Source organism: Babylonia areolata, chromosome 4 (assembly GCF_041734735.1).
Source record: "Babylonia areolata isolate BAREFJ2019XMU chromosome 4, ASM4173473v1, whole genome shotgun sequence".
Taxonomy (NCBI): domain Eukaryota; kingdom Metazoa; phylum Mollusca; class Gastropoda; order Neogastropoda; family Buccinidae; genus Babylonia; species Babylonia areolata.
In genome coordinates this window covers 59,506,310-59,518,809 of record NC_134879.1, presented here as the reverse complement: position 1 = coordinate 59,518,809, position 12,500 = coordinate 59,506,310, and the positions used below count along the sequence as shown (strand labels likewise).

The window sequence follows — 12,500 nt, the reverse complement described above, 5'->3', positions numbered from 1 at the left end:
TGTCTCTGTCTATGCGTCTCTGTCTCTCTCTGTCTCTCTGTCCCCCAATAAATGACACTTCAGTACAAGTATATACATTTGTTACGGTTTGTAAATGTCCTAATATTCAATACATTGTTCACTGAAGTTTGCTGTCTTTGTGGTATGTTGTATTTCAGTTTTCTTCACCTCCGTGACGTCATGGCCCAGCGCAGTTTTTTCCTGTATTCTATGATCCACATCTATTTCTTTTAACTGTGTTTGTGTCCATTCGTGATTGTGCATGTGCGTTTGTGCATGTGTGTTAAAACGCGCGCGCGCGGGCGTGTCTGAGAGAGAGAGAGAGACGGGGTGTGTGTGGAGGGGGGGGGGGGCTGGGGGGGGGGGGGGGCTGTGTGCTGTATTAGTCTCTTGCGTGATTGTAAATCGCTTCAAGGTCTGACAGCGCTATATATCTATGTACTTATTTGGATCATCATCATCATCACCATCAATACTGGTGGTTGTAGAAGGGGGAGGAGGAGGAGGAGCTGCAGTAGCAGCAGCAGTTTTATCATTATTATTTCTTTTCTTTTTTTTAATAGGTAGTAGTAGCAGTAGTAGTAGCAGTAGTAGTAGCAGTAGTAGTAGCAGCAGAGAAGCGGTGATTGTCCCAAGGAACAAGGCAGTGATCACTCCAGTGACTGCCGACAGGTGATTGCCCGTGTGGATGACCTGGAGAAGCTGGTGAACGCCTCCCAGGTGGCATGCTACCAGGCGGGGGGTCAGCACCAGGACCACGGGCACCTGACGCACAAGGTGACGATGGTGGAGAACCTGGTGAAGGCCATCTCTTCCCGTGAGTTGGTGTTTTTCCATCACCTCTCTCTTCTCCACGCCCTCCCTCGTCCCTCTCCTCACCTGCTCTCTTTGTCTCTTTGTCCTCAACAAAGTGGAGCAGTGGCCCAGTGGTTCTCTGTCCGACAAGGAGGCCGGTGTCTTCAGGTTCGATTCCCGTGTGGACTACCCTGAGTGGACTACCCTGAGAGCTGGTAGTTGCAGCCACAAAGTTCACTTTGATGGAGAGAACAGCTGGAATTTCCCACAGAGAAACCCGCTGTGACCGCAGAACACTACAGAGGGATGCAATGGCCGACTGGCCCTGTGCTGAATGTCATGATCTACTGAGAGCATGGAAGTGCGTGCAAGACCAAGTGTTCCAGACTTAAGGTTTACTATTTACTTTTGAACGTATCTGTACATGGCTGTCACTGATTTTGCATTCTATGTACATGTGACGTCATATTGCATATAAAAGAAACAATTGCTGGTATGAGGCAGCGCTTGCGCACGAACGCACACACACACACACACACACACACACACACACACACACACACACACACTCACTCACTCACTCACTCACTCACTACCCTCCCTCCCTCTCAAAACACATACATATATATACACACACGATGACCAAACAACGTTAATTACAGTGACGTCACATGTCCTGCTAGGTCAGGACAACAGTGACGTCAGCTTCCACGTCAGGATGACCAAGCACAACAGCAGCAGGAACACCATGGGGCCTGACGACACCACACCCCCACCTGACAGCCCTGTGCTGCTGAGAGAGGAGGTGGACAACAGGGGACATGGCTTTGATAAGGTAGGTCACCTGTCTGTTGAGGGTGTGACCAGGTAGGTCACCTGTCTGTTGAGGGTGTGACCAGGTAGGGTGTGACCAGGTAGGTCACCTGTCTGTTGAGGGTGTGACCAGGTAGGGTGTGACCAGGTAGGTCACCTGTCTGTTGAGGGTGTGACCAGGTAGGTCACCTGTCTGTTGAGGGTGTGACCAGGTAGGGTGTGACCAGGTAGGGTGTGACCAGGTAGGTCACCTGTCTGTTGAGGGTGTGACCAGGTAGGGTGTGACCAGGTAGGGTGTGACCAGGTAGGTCACCTGTCTGTTGAGGGTGTGACCAGGTAGGTCACCTGTCTGTTGAGGGTGTGACCAGGTAGGGTGTGACCAGGTAGGTCACCTGTCTGTTGAGGGTGTGACCAGGTAGGGTGTGACCAGGTAGGTCACCTGTCTGTTGAGGGTGTGACCAGGTAGGGTGTGACCAGGTAGGTCACGTGTCTGTTGAGGGTGTGATCAGGTAGGTCACCTGTCTGTTGAGGGTGTGACCAGGTAGGGTGTGACCAGGTAGGTCACCTGTCTGTTGAGGGTGTGACCAGGTAGGGTGTGACCAGGTAGGTCACCTGTCTGTTGAGGGTGTGACCAGGTAGGTCACCTGTCTGTTGAGGGTGTGACCAGGTAGGGTGTGACCAGGTAGGGTGTGACCAGGTAGGTCACCTGTCTGATGAGGGTGTGACCAGGTAGGTCACCTGTCTGTTGAGGGTGTGACCAGGTAGGTCACCTGTCTGTTGAGGGTGTGACCAGGTAGGGTGTGACCAGGTAGGGTGTGACCAGGTAGGTCACCTGTCTGTTGAGGGTGTGACCAGGCAGGGTGTGACCAGGTAGGGTGTGACCAGGTAGGGTGTGACCAGGTAGGTCACCTGTCTGTTGAGGGTGTGACCAGGTAGGGTGTGACCAGGTAGGTCACCTGTCTGATGAGGGTGTGACCAGGTAGGTCACCTGTCTGTTGAGGGTGTGACCAGGCAGGGTGTGACCAGGTAGGGTGTGACCAGGTAGGGTGTGACCAGGTAGGGTGTGACCAGGTAGGTCACTTGTCTGCTGAAGGTGTGACCAGGTAGATCACTTGTCTGCTGAAGGTGTGACAAGACAGGGCGTGACCAGGTAGGGTGTGACCAGACAGGGTGTGACCAGGTGGGGTGTGACCAGACAGGGTGTGACCAGGTGGGGTGTGACCAGGTGGGGTGTGACCAGGTGGGGTGTGACCAGACAGGGCGTGACCAGACAGGGTGTGACCAGGTGGGGTGTGACCAGACAGGGTGTGACCAGGTAGGGTGTGACCAGGTGGGGTGTGACCAGGTGGGGTGTGACCAGGTGGGGTGTGACCAGGTAGGGTGTGACCAGACAGGGTGTGACCAGGTGGGGTGTGACCAGACAGGGTGTGACCAGGTGGGGTGTGACCAGACAGGGTGTGACCAGGTGGGGTGTGACCAGGTGGGGTGTGACCAGGTGGGGTGTGACCAGACAGGGTGTGACCAGGTGGGGTGTGACCAGGTGGGGTGTGACCAGGTGGGGTGTGACCAGACAGGGTGTGACCAGGTAGGGTGTGACCAGGTGGGGTGTGACCAGTTGGGGTGTGACCAGACAGGGTGTGACCAGACAGGGTGTGACTAGGTGGGGTGTGACCAGGTGGGGTGTGACCAGGTGGGGTGTGACCAGACAGGGTGTGACCAGGTGGGGTGTGACCAGGTGGGGTGTGACCAGACAGGGTGTGACCAGACAGGGTGTGACCAGGTGGGGTGTGACCAGACAGGGTGTGACCAGGTAGGGTGTGACCAGGTAGGGTGTGACCAGGTAGGGTGTGACCAGGTAGGGTGTGACCAGGTGGGGTGTGACCAGGTGGGGTGTGACCAGACAGGGTGTGACCAGGTGGGGTGTGACCAGGTGGGGTGTGACCAGACAGGGTGTGACCAGGTGGGGTGTGACCAGGTGGGGTGTGACCAGACAGGGTGTGACCAGACAGGGTGTGACCAGGTGGGGTGTGACCAGGTGGGGTGTGACCAGGTGGGGTGTGACCAGACAGGGTGTGACCAGACAGGGTGTGACCAGACAGGGTGTGACCAGACAGGGTGTGACCAGATGGGGTGTGACCAGGTGGGGTGTGACCAGATGGGGTGTGACCAGATGGGGTGTGACCAGGTGGGGTGTGACCAGGTGGGGTGTGACCAGGTGGGGTGTGACCAGACAGGGTGTGACCAGGTGGGGTGTGACCAGGTAGGGTGTGACCAGGTAGGGTGTGACCAGGTAGGGTGTGACCAGGTGGGGTGTGACCAGATGGGGTGTGACCAGTTGGGGTGTGACCAGACAGGGTGTGACCAGGTGGGGTGTGACCAGATGGGGTGTGACCAGTTGGGGTGTGACCAGACAGGGTGTGACCAGGTGGGGTGTGACCAGATGGGGTGTGACCAGACAGGGTGTGACCAGGTGGGGTGTGACCAGGTGGGGTGTGACCAGGTGGGGTGTGACCAGGTGGGGTGTGACCAGACAGGGTGTGACCAGACAGGGTGTGACCAGGTGGGGTGTGACCAGACAGGGTGTGACCAGATAGGGTGTGACCAGGTGGGGTGTGACCAGACAGGGTGTGACCAGGTGGGGTGTGACCAGCCAAGTCACTTGTCTGCTGACCTGTCCATTGTGTGGTACTGTGTCCTGTCAGACAATGACCATCAGAACAACAGAGGAGGAAGCCGTTGTCCCGATTGTCTGAGCTACAATTTGATCACAGTGGAGAGTGTCTTGCCCAAGTTACACCCCCACTCTCTCAGCCCAGAAGACGTCAGAACAGTCAGCGTCGGGGTGGTCCCCAAAGGCCAAGTAGCCCCCAAGGCTGCAGAACAAAGAGCAAGTGCTGTTTTGCCTCCTAAGAGCGAGAGTCATGGTCCTTCACAAAAGACTCAGCTGTAAATGAATTCCCATTGCAGAGGAGAAACCATTGAGGATACAGCTCTCTCACTTTGATCATGTAGTGTTATTTCGGTAATGTGTGGGGGGGTCGGGGGGGGGGGGGGGAGCGTGGCCAAGTAATGCCGAGCACAACATAAGTTTGGTACCTCGTTATTGTTCTTCTGCTTTGTTTTAGTGCATGTTTTGACATGGGTTTTTTCTGAATGAAAATTGGTTTAAACCAAACGAAAAACATTCCATCACATTCTTGGGCATGATATGAGCTTCTTGTTGCTCTGCCGGGTTTGGTTTTGTTTTGTTGTTGTTGTGTTTTGTTGTTGTTGCTGTTGTTGTTGTTTTTGATATGTTTTCTGAATGAATATGTGTTTAAACCAAAAGAAAAACATTTGACCACATGCTTAGACACAATGTAAGCTTCTTGTTGCTTCTTGTTGTAATAGGTGTTCTGAATGAAAACAATGTTCTGAAGGCCAACGGCAGCTTCAGCGCCCCCTACACGGCCACCTACCTCTTCCTGGCCTCTCTGGCGGCCGGGACAAAGGGAGACTACGCCCAGATGTACCTGATGTGGAACGAGCGGGCCGTGGACTTCGTGCAGGCTTTCGGGGCCAGCAACTTCACGTCGGGGTCTGTGCACGCCGTGCTGCATCTCCAGCAGGGCGACAGGGTGTGGCTCAAGACAGGCCACGGACACAGTGTCTTCAACGCCTCCTCCACAGCCTTCAGCGGCGCTCTGATCTGGAAGGACCCCTGAGGAAAGGCAGCAGATCTCTACCGTCCTCTGTGGCTGCACAGACCAGTCTGGGCCATACTGTGTACCTTCACTTTCCCCTCACACAATACACAACACACAATACACAATACCAAATGCATGTTTCGTCTGCAATACGAGGAATTCAATTGTGGTGTGTAGCGTGTGTGTGTGTGTATGTGTGTGTGTGTGTGTGTGTGTGTGTGTGTGTGTGTGTGTGTGTGTGTGTTTTGTGTGCTGTGTGTGTGTGTGTGTGTGTGTGTGTGTGTGTGTTCAGCTTCTATGCTGCACATGACAGGCGTAGGTAAACAGTGAGTACAGTGGATGTGCACCGCTCCCAAGCACACAGATGGTGGCCATGGCTAACGTAGCCTTTACGGCCATTCGGGCAGTGAAGTCACATCCACTGTGTCTAGGGTTCGCCATATGGAGACAGTGAAGTCACATCCACTGTGTCTAGGGTTCGCCATATGGAGACAGTGAAGTCACATCCACTGTGTCTAGGGTTCGCCATATGGAGACAGTGAAGTCACATCCACTGTGTCTAGGGTTCGCCATATGGAGACAGTGAAGTCACATCCACTGTGTCTAGGGTTCGCCATATGGAGACAGTGAAGTCACATCCACTGTGTCTAGGGTTCGCCATATGGAGACAGTGAAGTCACATCCACTGTGTCTAGGGTTCGCCAAATGGAGACAGTGAAGTCACATCCACTGTGTCTAGGGTTCGCCAAATGGAGACAGTGAAGTCACATCCACTGTGTCTAGGGTTCGCCATATGGAGACAGTGAAGTCACATCCACTGTGTCTAGGGTTCGCCATATGGAGACAGTGAAGTCACATCCACTGTGTCTAGGGTTCGGCATATGGAGACAGTGAAGTCACATCCACTGTGTCTAGGGTTCAGCACAGGAAGGCAGTGAAGTCACATCCACTGTGTCTAGGGTTCAGCACAGGAAGGCAGTGAAGTCACATCCACTGTGTCTAGGGTTCAGCACAGGAAGGCAGTGAAGTCACATCCACTGTGTCTAGGGTTCAGCACAGGAAGGCAGTGAAGTCACATCCACTGTGTCTAGGGTTCAGCAGAGGAAAGCAGTGAAGTCACATCCACTGTGTCTAGGGTTCAGCAGAGGAAAGCAGTGAAGTCACATCCACTGTGTCTAGGGTTCAGCATAGGAAAGCAGTGAAGTCACATCCACTGTGTCTAGGGTTCAGCACAGGAAAGCAGTGAAGTCACATCCACTGTGTCTAGGGTTCAGCACAGGAAAGCAGTGAAGTCATCCACTGTGTCTAGGGTTCAGCACAGGAAAGCAGTGAAGTCATCCACTGTGTCTAGGGTTCAGCAGAGGAAAGCAGTGAAGTCACATCCACTGTGTCTAGGGTTCAGCACAGGAAAGCAGTGAAGTCATCCACTGTGTCTAGGGTTCAGCAGAGGAAGGCAGTGAAGTCACATCCACTGGGCCCAGTCCTCTCTTTCCGCTGTTTGAACCCTCCCCATCCGGTCAAGGTCCCTCACACCGAGGAGTAAAATGGCAGTAACGTGTTTTTCTCAAGGACACGTCAGGCCGAAACGGGGCCTCCAACTGTGATCACTGACATCATTGTCAATCTGTGTGGCTCTGGAACCATCACGTGACATCACCGTCCTTCAGCATGGCTGTAGTGGAAACAGCAGTGAGGGTCGTGACGTAAGGCTGCATGGCTCTAGCAGGATGACTGCATTGCCATTGTCAGTATTCCTTCAGCGTGGCTCTGGCAGGATGACTGCATTGCCATTGTCAGTATTCCTTCAGCGTGGCTCTGGCAGTATCGCCATAAGAATGAATGTGGCCTGGTAAGTATTGTCACCTCACGGAGATCAGATTCAAATGACCAGCGGGAGATCAGATTGAAATGACCGGGCAGGAGATCAGGAGATCAGATTGAAATGACCGGTAAGGAGATCAGATTGAAATGAGGCAGGAGATCAGATTGAAATGAGGCAGGAGATCAGATTGAAATGACCTGGCAGGAGATCAGGAGATCAGATTGAAATGAGGCAGGAGATCAGATTGAAATGAGGCAGGAGATCAGATTGAAATGACCTGGCAGGAGATCAGGAGATCAGATTGAAATGAGGCAGGAGATCAGGAGATCAGATTGAAATGAGGCAGGAGATCAGGAGATCAGATTGAAATGACCAGCGGGAGATCAGGAGATCAGATTGAAATGACCGGTAAGGAGATCAGATTGAAATGACCGGGCAGGTCAGATTGAAATGACCGGTAAGGAGATCAGATTGAAATGACCGGGCAGGAGATCAGATTGAAATGACCGGTAAGGAGATCAGATTGAAATGACCGGGCAGGTCAGATTGAAATGACCGGTAAGGAGATCAGATTGAAATGACCGGGCAGGAGATCAGATTGAAATGACCGGTAAGGAGATCAGATTGAAATGACCGGTAAGGAGATCAGATTGAAATGACCGGGCAGGAGATCAGATTGAAATGACCGGGCAGGAGATCAGATTGAAATGAGCGGTAAGGAGATCAGATTGAAATGACCGGGCAGGTCAGATTGAAATGACCGGGCAGGTCAGATTGAAATGACCGGTAAGGAGATCAGATTGAAATGACCGGGCAGGTCAGATTGAAATGACCGGTAAGGAGATCAGATTGAAATGACCGGTAAGGAGATCAGATTGAAATGACCGGGCAGGTCAGATTGAAATGACCGGGCAGGAGATCAGATTGAAATGGCCGGGCAGGAGATCAGCATTCTTCATTGGGATTTCTTCCTTTGGGATTACATTACGTTTAATCAGCAATATCTGTTACGACATCAAAAGGAAACAAAATATCTGCTGTTCAAACTGATACCACAGTGATAGTTTAGTGAAATCCAGCGATCAAGGTGTTCATTTCAAAGACACACTGACCAACTGACCAGTGTCCACCACCCTCAGCAGCTATACATCATCTTCCAGAAGCAAACTCATTCCAAAACTAATCATGATAAATTATGCCCACGCCATATTCAGCACTTCAAAATATTATTGTTTGCTTGTATTTCTGAAGTAAAACAAAACACCTTGGTTCCTCCGTCGCAACTACAAGCGTTGTCTGCTTCTTCTTTCTCTTCTTCTTCTTCTTCTTCTTCTTCTTCTTCTTTCTTCTTCTTCTTCTTCTTCTTTCTCTTCTTCTTCTTCTTCTTCTTCTTCTTCTTCTTCTTCTTTCTTCTTCTTCTTCTTCTTCTTCTTCTTCTTCTTTCTTCTTCTTCTTCTTCTTTCTTCTTCTTCTTCTTTCTTCTTCTTCTTCTTCTTCTTCTTCTTCTTCTTTCTTCTTCTTCTTCTTTCTCTTCTTCTTCTTCTTCTTCTTCTTCTTCTTCTTCTTCTTCTTCTTCTTCTTCTTCTTCTTCTTTCTCTTCTTCTTCTTTCTCTTCTTCTTCTTCTTCTTCTTCTTCTTCTTCTTCTTCTTCTTCTTTCTTCTTCTTCTTCTTTCTCTTCTTCTTCTTCTTCTTCTTCTTCTTCTTTCTCTTCTTCTTCTTCTTTCTCTTCTTCTTCTTCTTCCTCTTCTTCTTCTTTCTTCTTCTTCTTTCTCTTCTTCTTCTTCTTCCTCTTCTTCTTCTTCTTCCTCTTCTTCTTCTTCTTCTTAAGTGGCTGCTGCTGCTGCTCTTACTTTGATCCCTCTTCTTTTTGTTTCCTTTTTTTTTTTAATACAGAACTGGGTTAATTTTCACTTTTTATCACGACTATTACACCATAATGAAAAGAAAAAGATCCACGTGACACAGATAAAGGGCGAAGGCCATGACGCAGGCAGAGGTCAAAGGTAGGAAGGGTCAGCAGATAAGCTGCTGCTGTTGGCGGTTCGTGCCGACAGAAGTGTTGCTGAGATGTATATGTGTAGTGTTCAGGTCAACGGACAGAAGGTGTAGTCATATGTATGTGTAGTGTACAGGTCAACGGACAGAAGCTGTAGTGAGACGTATGTGACAGAAGCCGTATTGAACTCCGTGCTGTGCCAGTGAATTACACTGCAGGCAAGGCCGCCGTGATGGAAGATTTCCGACTGCTGATTGTTCAGACCGGAGGTAAGAGTGTTCTTCGGTGAGTGCACAGCACAGAACACGGACCACTGTCACAGACAGCCCTGAGATATAATTATGTTCACACTGTACATGTCACAGACAGCCCTGAGATATAATTATGTTCACACTGTACATGTCACAGACAGGCCTGAGATATAATTATGTTCACACTGTACATGTCACAGACAGCCCTGAGATATAATTATGTTCACACTGTACATGTCACAGACAGCCCTGAGATATAATTATGTTCACACTGTACATGTCACATACAGCCCTGAGATATAATTATGTTCACACTGTACATGTCACAGACAGCCCTGAGATATAATGTTCACACTGTACATGTCACAGACAGCTCTGAGATATAATTATGTTCACACTGTACATGTCACAGACAGCTCTGAGATATAATTATGTTCACACTGTACATGTCACAGACAGCCCTGAGATATAATTTTGTTCACACTGTACATGTCACAGACAGCCCTGAGATATAATTATGTTCACACTGTACATGTCACAGACAGCCCTGAGATATAATTATGTTCACACTGTACATGTCACATACAGCCCTGAGATATAATTATGTTCACACTGTGCATGTCACAGACAGCCCTGAGATATAATTATGTTCACACTGTGCATGTCACAGACAGCCCTGAGATATAATTATGTTCACACTGTACATGTCACAGACAGCCCTGAGATATAATTATGTTCACACTGTACATGTCACAGACAGCCCTGAGATATAACTATGTTCACACTGTACATGTCACAGACAGCCCTGAGATATAATTATGTTCACACTGTACATGTCACAGACAGCTCTGAGATATAATTATGTTCACACTGTACATGTCACAGACAGCCCTGAGATATAATTATGTTCACACTGTACATGTCACAGACAGCTCTGAGATATAATTATGTTCACACTGTACATGTCACAGACAGCTCTGAGATATAATTATGTTCACACTGTACATGTCACAGACAGCCCTGAGATATAATTATGTTCACACTGTACATGTCACAGACAGCCCTGAGATATAATTATGTTTACACTGTACATGTCACAGACAGCCCTGAGATATAATTATGTTCACACTGTACATGTCACAGACAACCCTGAGATATAATTATGTTCACACTGTACATGTCACAGACAGCCCTGAGATATAATTATGTTCACACTGTACATGTCACAGACAACCCTGAGATATAATTATGTTCACACTGTACATGTCACAGACAGCCCTGAGATATAACTATGTTCACACTGTACATGTCACAGACAGCCCTGAGATATAACTATGTTCACACTGTACATGTCACAGACAGCTCTGAGATGTATGTTTACACTGTACATGTGACATACAGCTCTGAGATATATTCTCACACTGTACATGTCACATATGATCCAGATACAATCGACACAAGGGAATCATCACATATGATCCAGATAAAATCGATACAAGAGAATCATCACATGTGATCATGATACAATTGATACAAGAGAATCATCACATATGATCCAGATAAAATCGATACAAGAGAATCATCACATGTGATCCTGATACAATTGATACAAGAGAATCATCACATATGATCCAGATACAAGGTCCATAATACATTTATCATCGTTATTTTCGGCGGATTATAATGCACTGGAAAAAAAAAAAAACACGATATTGGCAAGAGAAACATCCCTGATCATGATCCAGGTACAATTGACAAGGACTACCCAAAAAGGAAGGGAGGCTACTCCTTTGAGCTGTGCGACAGTGGCGCCCTCTCGGTGCTTCGTAAAGTGCAGCCGTCCTTCCCCTTCCGCCTGGTGACGCCATGTTTGGAAGACAGCCAGGACCTGACCAATCAGCACAGGTTTATTTATAGCACAGGTCCACGTGACCTTACCTTTTGTGAGGGAAAGGGTGGTGTGTGTGTGTGTTTCGGTTTTGTCAGTTGATTGCCTTTGTGTGGCAGTTTCTGTTTTCTGTTTGACTGGCACTTGTGGTCCTTTCTTTGTGAGCAGTGATGCTCTTCTTTCCGTCAATAGGAACGTCAGATGTATCAAATGGCACAAAACGTCAGATGTATCAAATGGCACAAAACGTCAGATGTATCAAATGGCACAAAACGTCAGATGTATCAAATGGCACAAAGAAAGAAGAACGTTATGCAAAGATTGATAGGTAAGAATGTGAAGAAGGCTATCAGAGTGGGTTGGGGTTAACACTTCTGATCCAGTGAAGAAGCTATCAGAGTGGGTTGGGGGTTAACACTTCTGATCCAGTGAAGAAGGCTATCAGAGTGGGTTGAGGGTTACACTTCTGATCCAGTGAAGAAGGCTATCAGAGTGGGTTGGGGGTTAACACTTCTGATCCAGTGAAGAAGGCTATCAGAGTGGGTTGGGGGTTAACACTTCTGATCCAGTGAAGAAGGCTATCAGAGTGGGTTGGGGTTAACACTTCTGATCCAGTGAAGAAGGCTATCAGAGTGGGTTGGGGTTAACACTTCTGATCCAGTGAAGAAGGCTATCAGAGTGGGTTGGGGTTAACACTTCTGATCCAGTGAAGAAGCTATCAGAGTGGGTTGGGGGTTACACTTCTGATCCAGTGAAGAAGCTATCAGAGTGGGTTGGGGGTTACACTTCTGATCCAGTGAAGAAGGCTATCAGAGTGGGTTGGGGTTAACACTTCTGATCCAGTGAAGAAGGCTATCAGAGTGGGTTGGGGGTTACACTTCTGATCCAGTGGTTACCAGTGGTCAGATTTCGGGGTCCAGCTTCGGCATGGTGTTGTGACTGGGAAAGGCACTTTGCTCCGATTTTCCTCACTCTGCCCAGATGTGAATGGGTTGCCTGCATGACTTTGGTTGTGGAAGATCAAATGCTGCAGAAGGAGAGAATTGATCACCGCCTTTCTATGCCAAGCCCTGGACACAGTGGATAGGAGTTCAGCGCCTTTCTATGCCAAGCCCTGGACACAGTGGATAGTTCAGCGCCTTTCTATGCCAAGCCCTGGACACAGTGGATATGAAATCACCGTCCCCATGGCTGTGGCACTTTTAGCATTTTACCTTTGTTTGTTTGTTTCTTTCTTTCTTTGTTTAG

General features: G+C 49.0%; 2 protein-coding genes across 2 annotated transcripts in view; both read left to right on the top strand.

Moving 5' to 3' along the window:
• LOC143281359 (uncharacterized) overlaps positions 1–5,382 on the top strand; it is a 12,729-nt gene extending 7,347 nt beyond the window's left edge. The window contains exons 5-7 of the mRNA XM_076586563.1: positions 673–817; positions 1,479–1,630; positions 5,028–5,382. Coding sequence (XP_076442678.1) covers positions 673–817; positions 1,479–1,630; positions 5,028–5,312 — 582 coding nt within the window. The 3' untranslated portion in view covers positions 5,313–5,382. The remainder of the gene's footprint in view (positions 1–672; positions 818–1,478; positions 1,631–5,027) is intronic.
• Positions 5,383–9,345: 3,963 nt separating this feature from the next.
• LOC143281358 (uncharacterized) overlaps positions 9,346–12,500 on the top strand; it is a 4,251-nt gene continuing 1,096 nt past the window's right edge. The window contains exons 1-2 of the mRNA XM_076586562.1: positions 9,346–9,382; positions 11,110–11,307. Coding sequence (XP_076442677.1) covers positions 9,346–9,382; positions 11,110–11,307 — 235 coding nt within the window. The remainder of the gene's footprint in view (positions 9,383–11,109; positions 11,308–12,500) is intronic.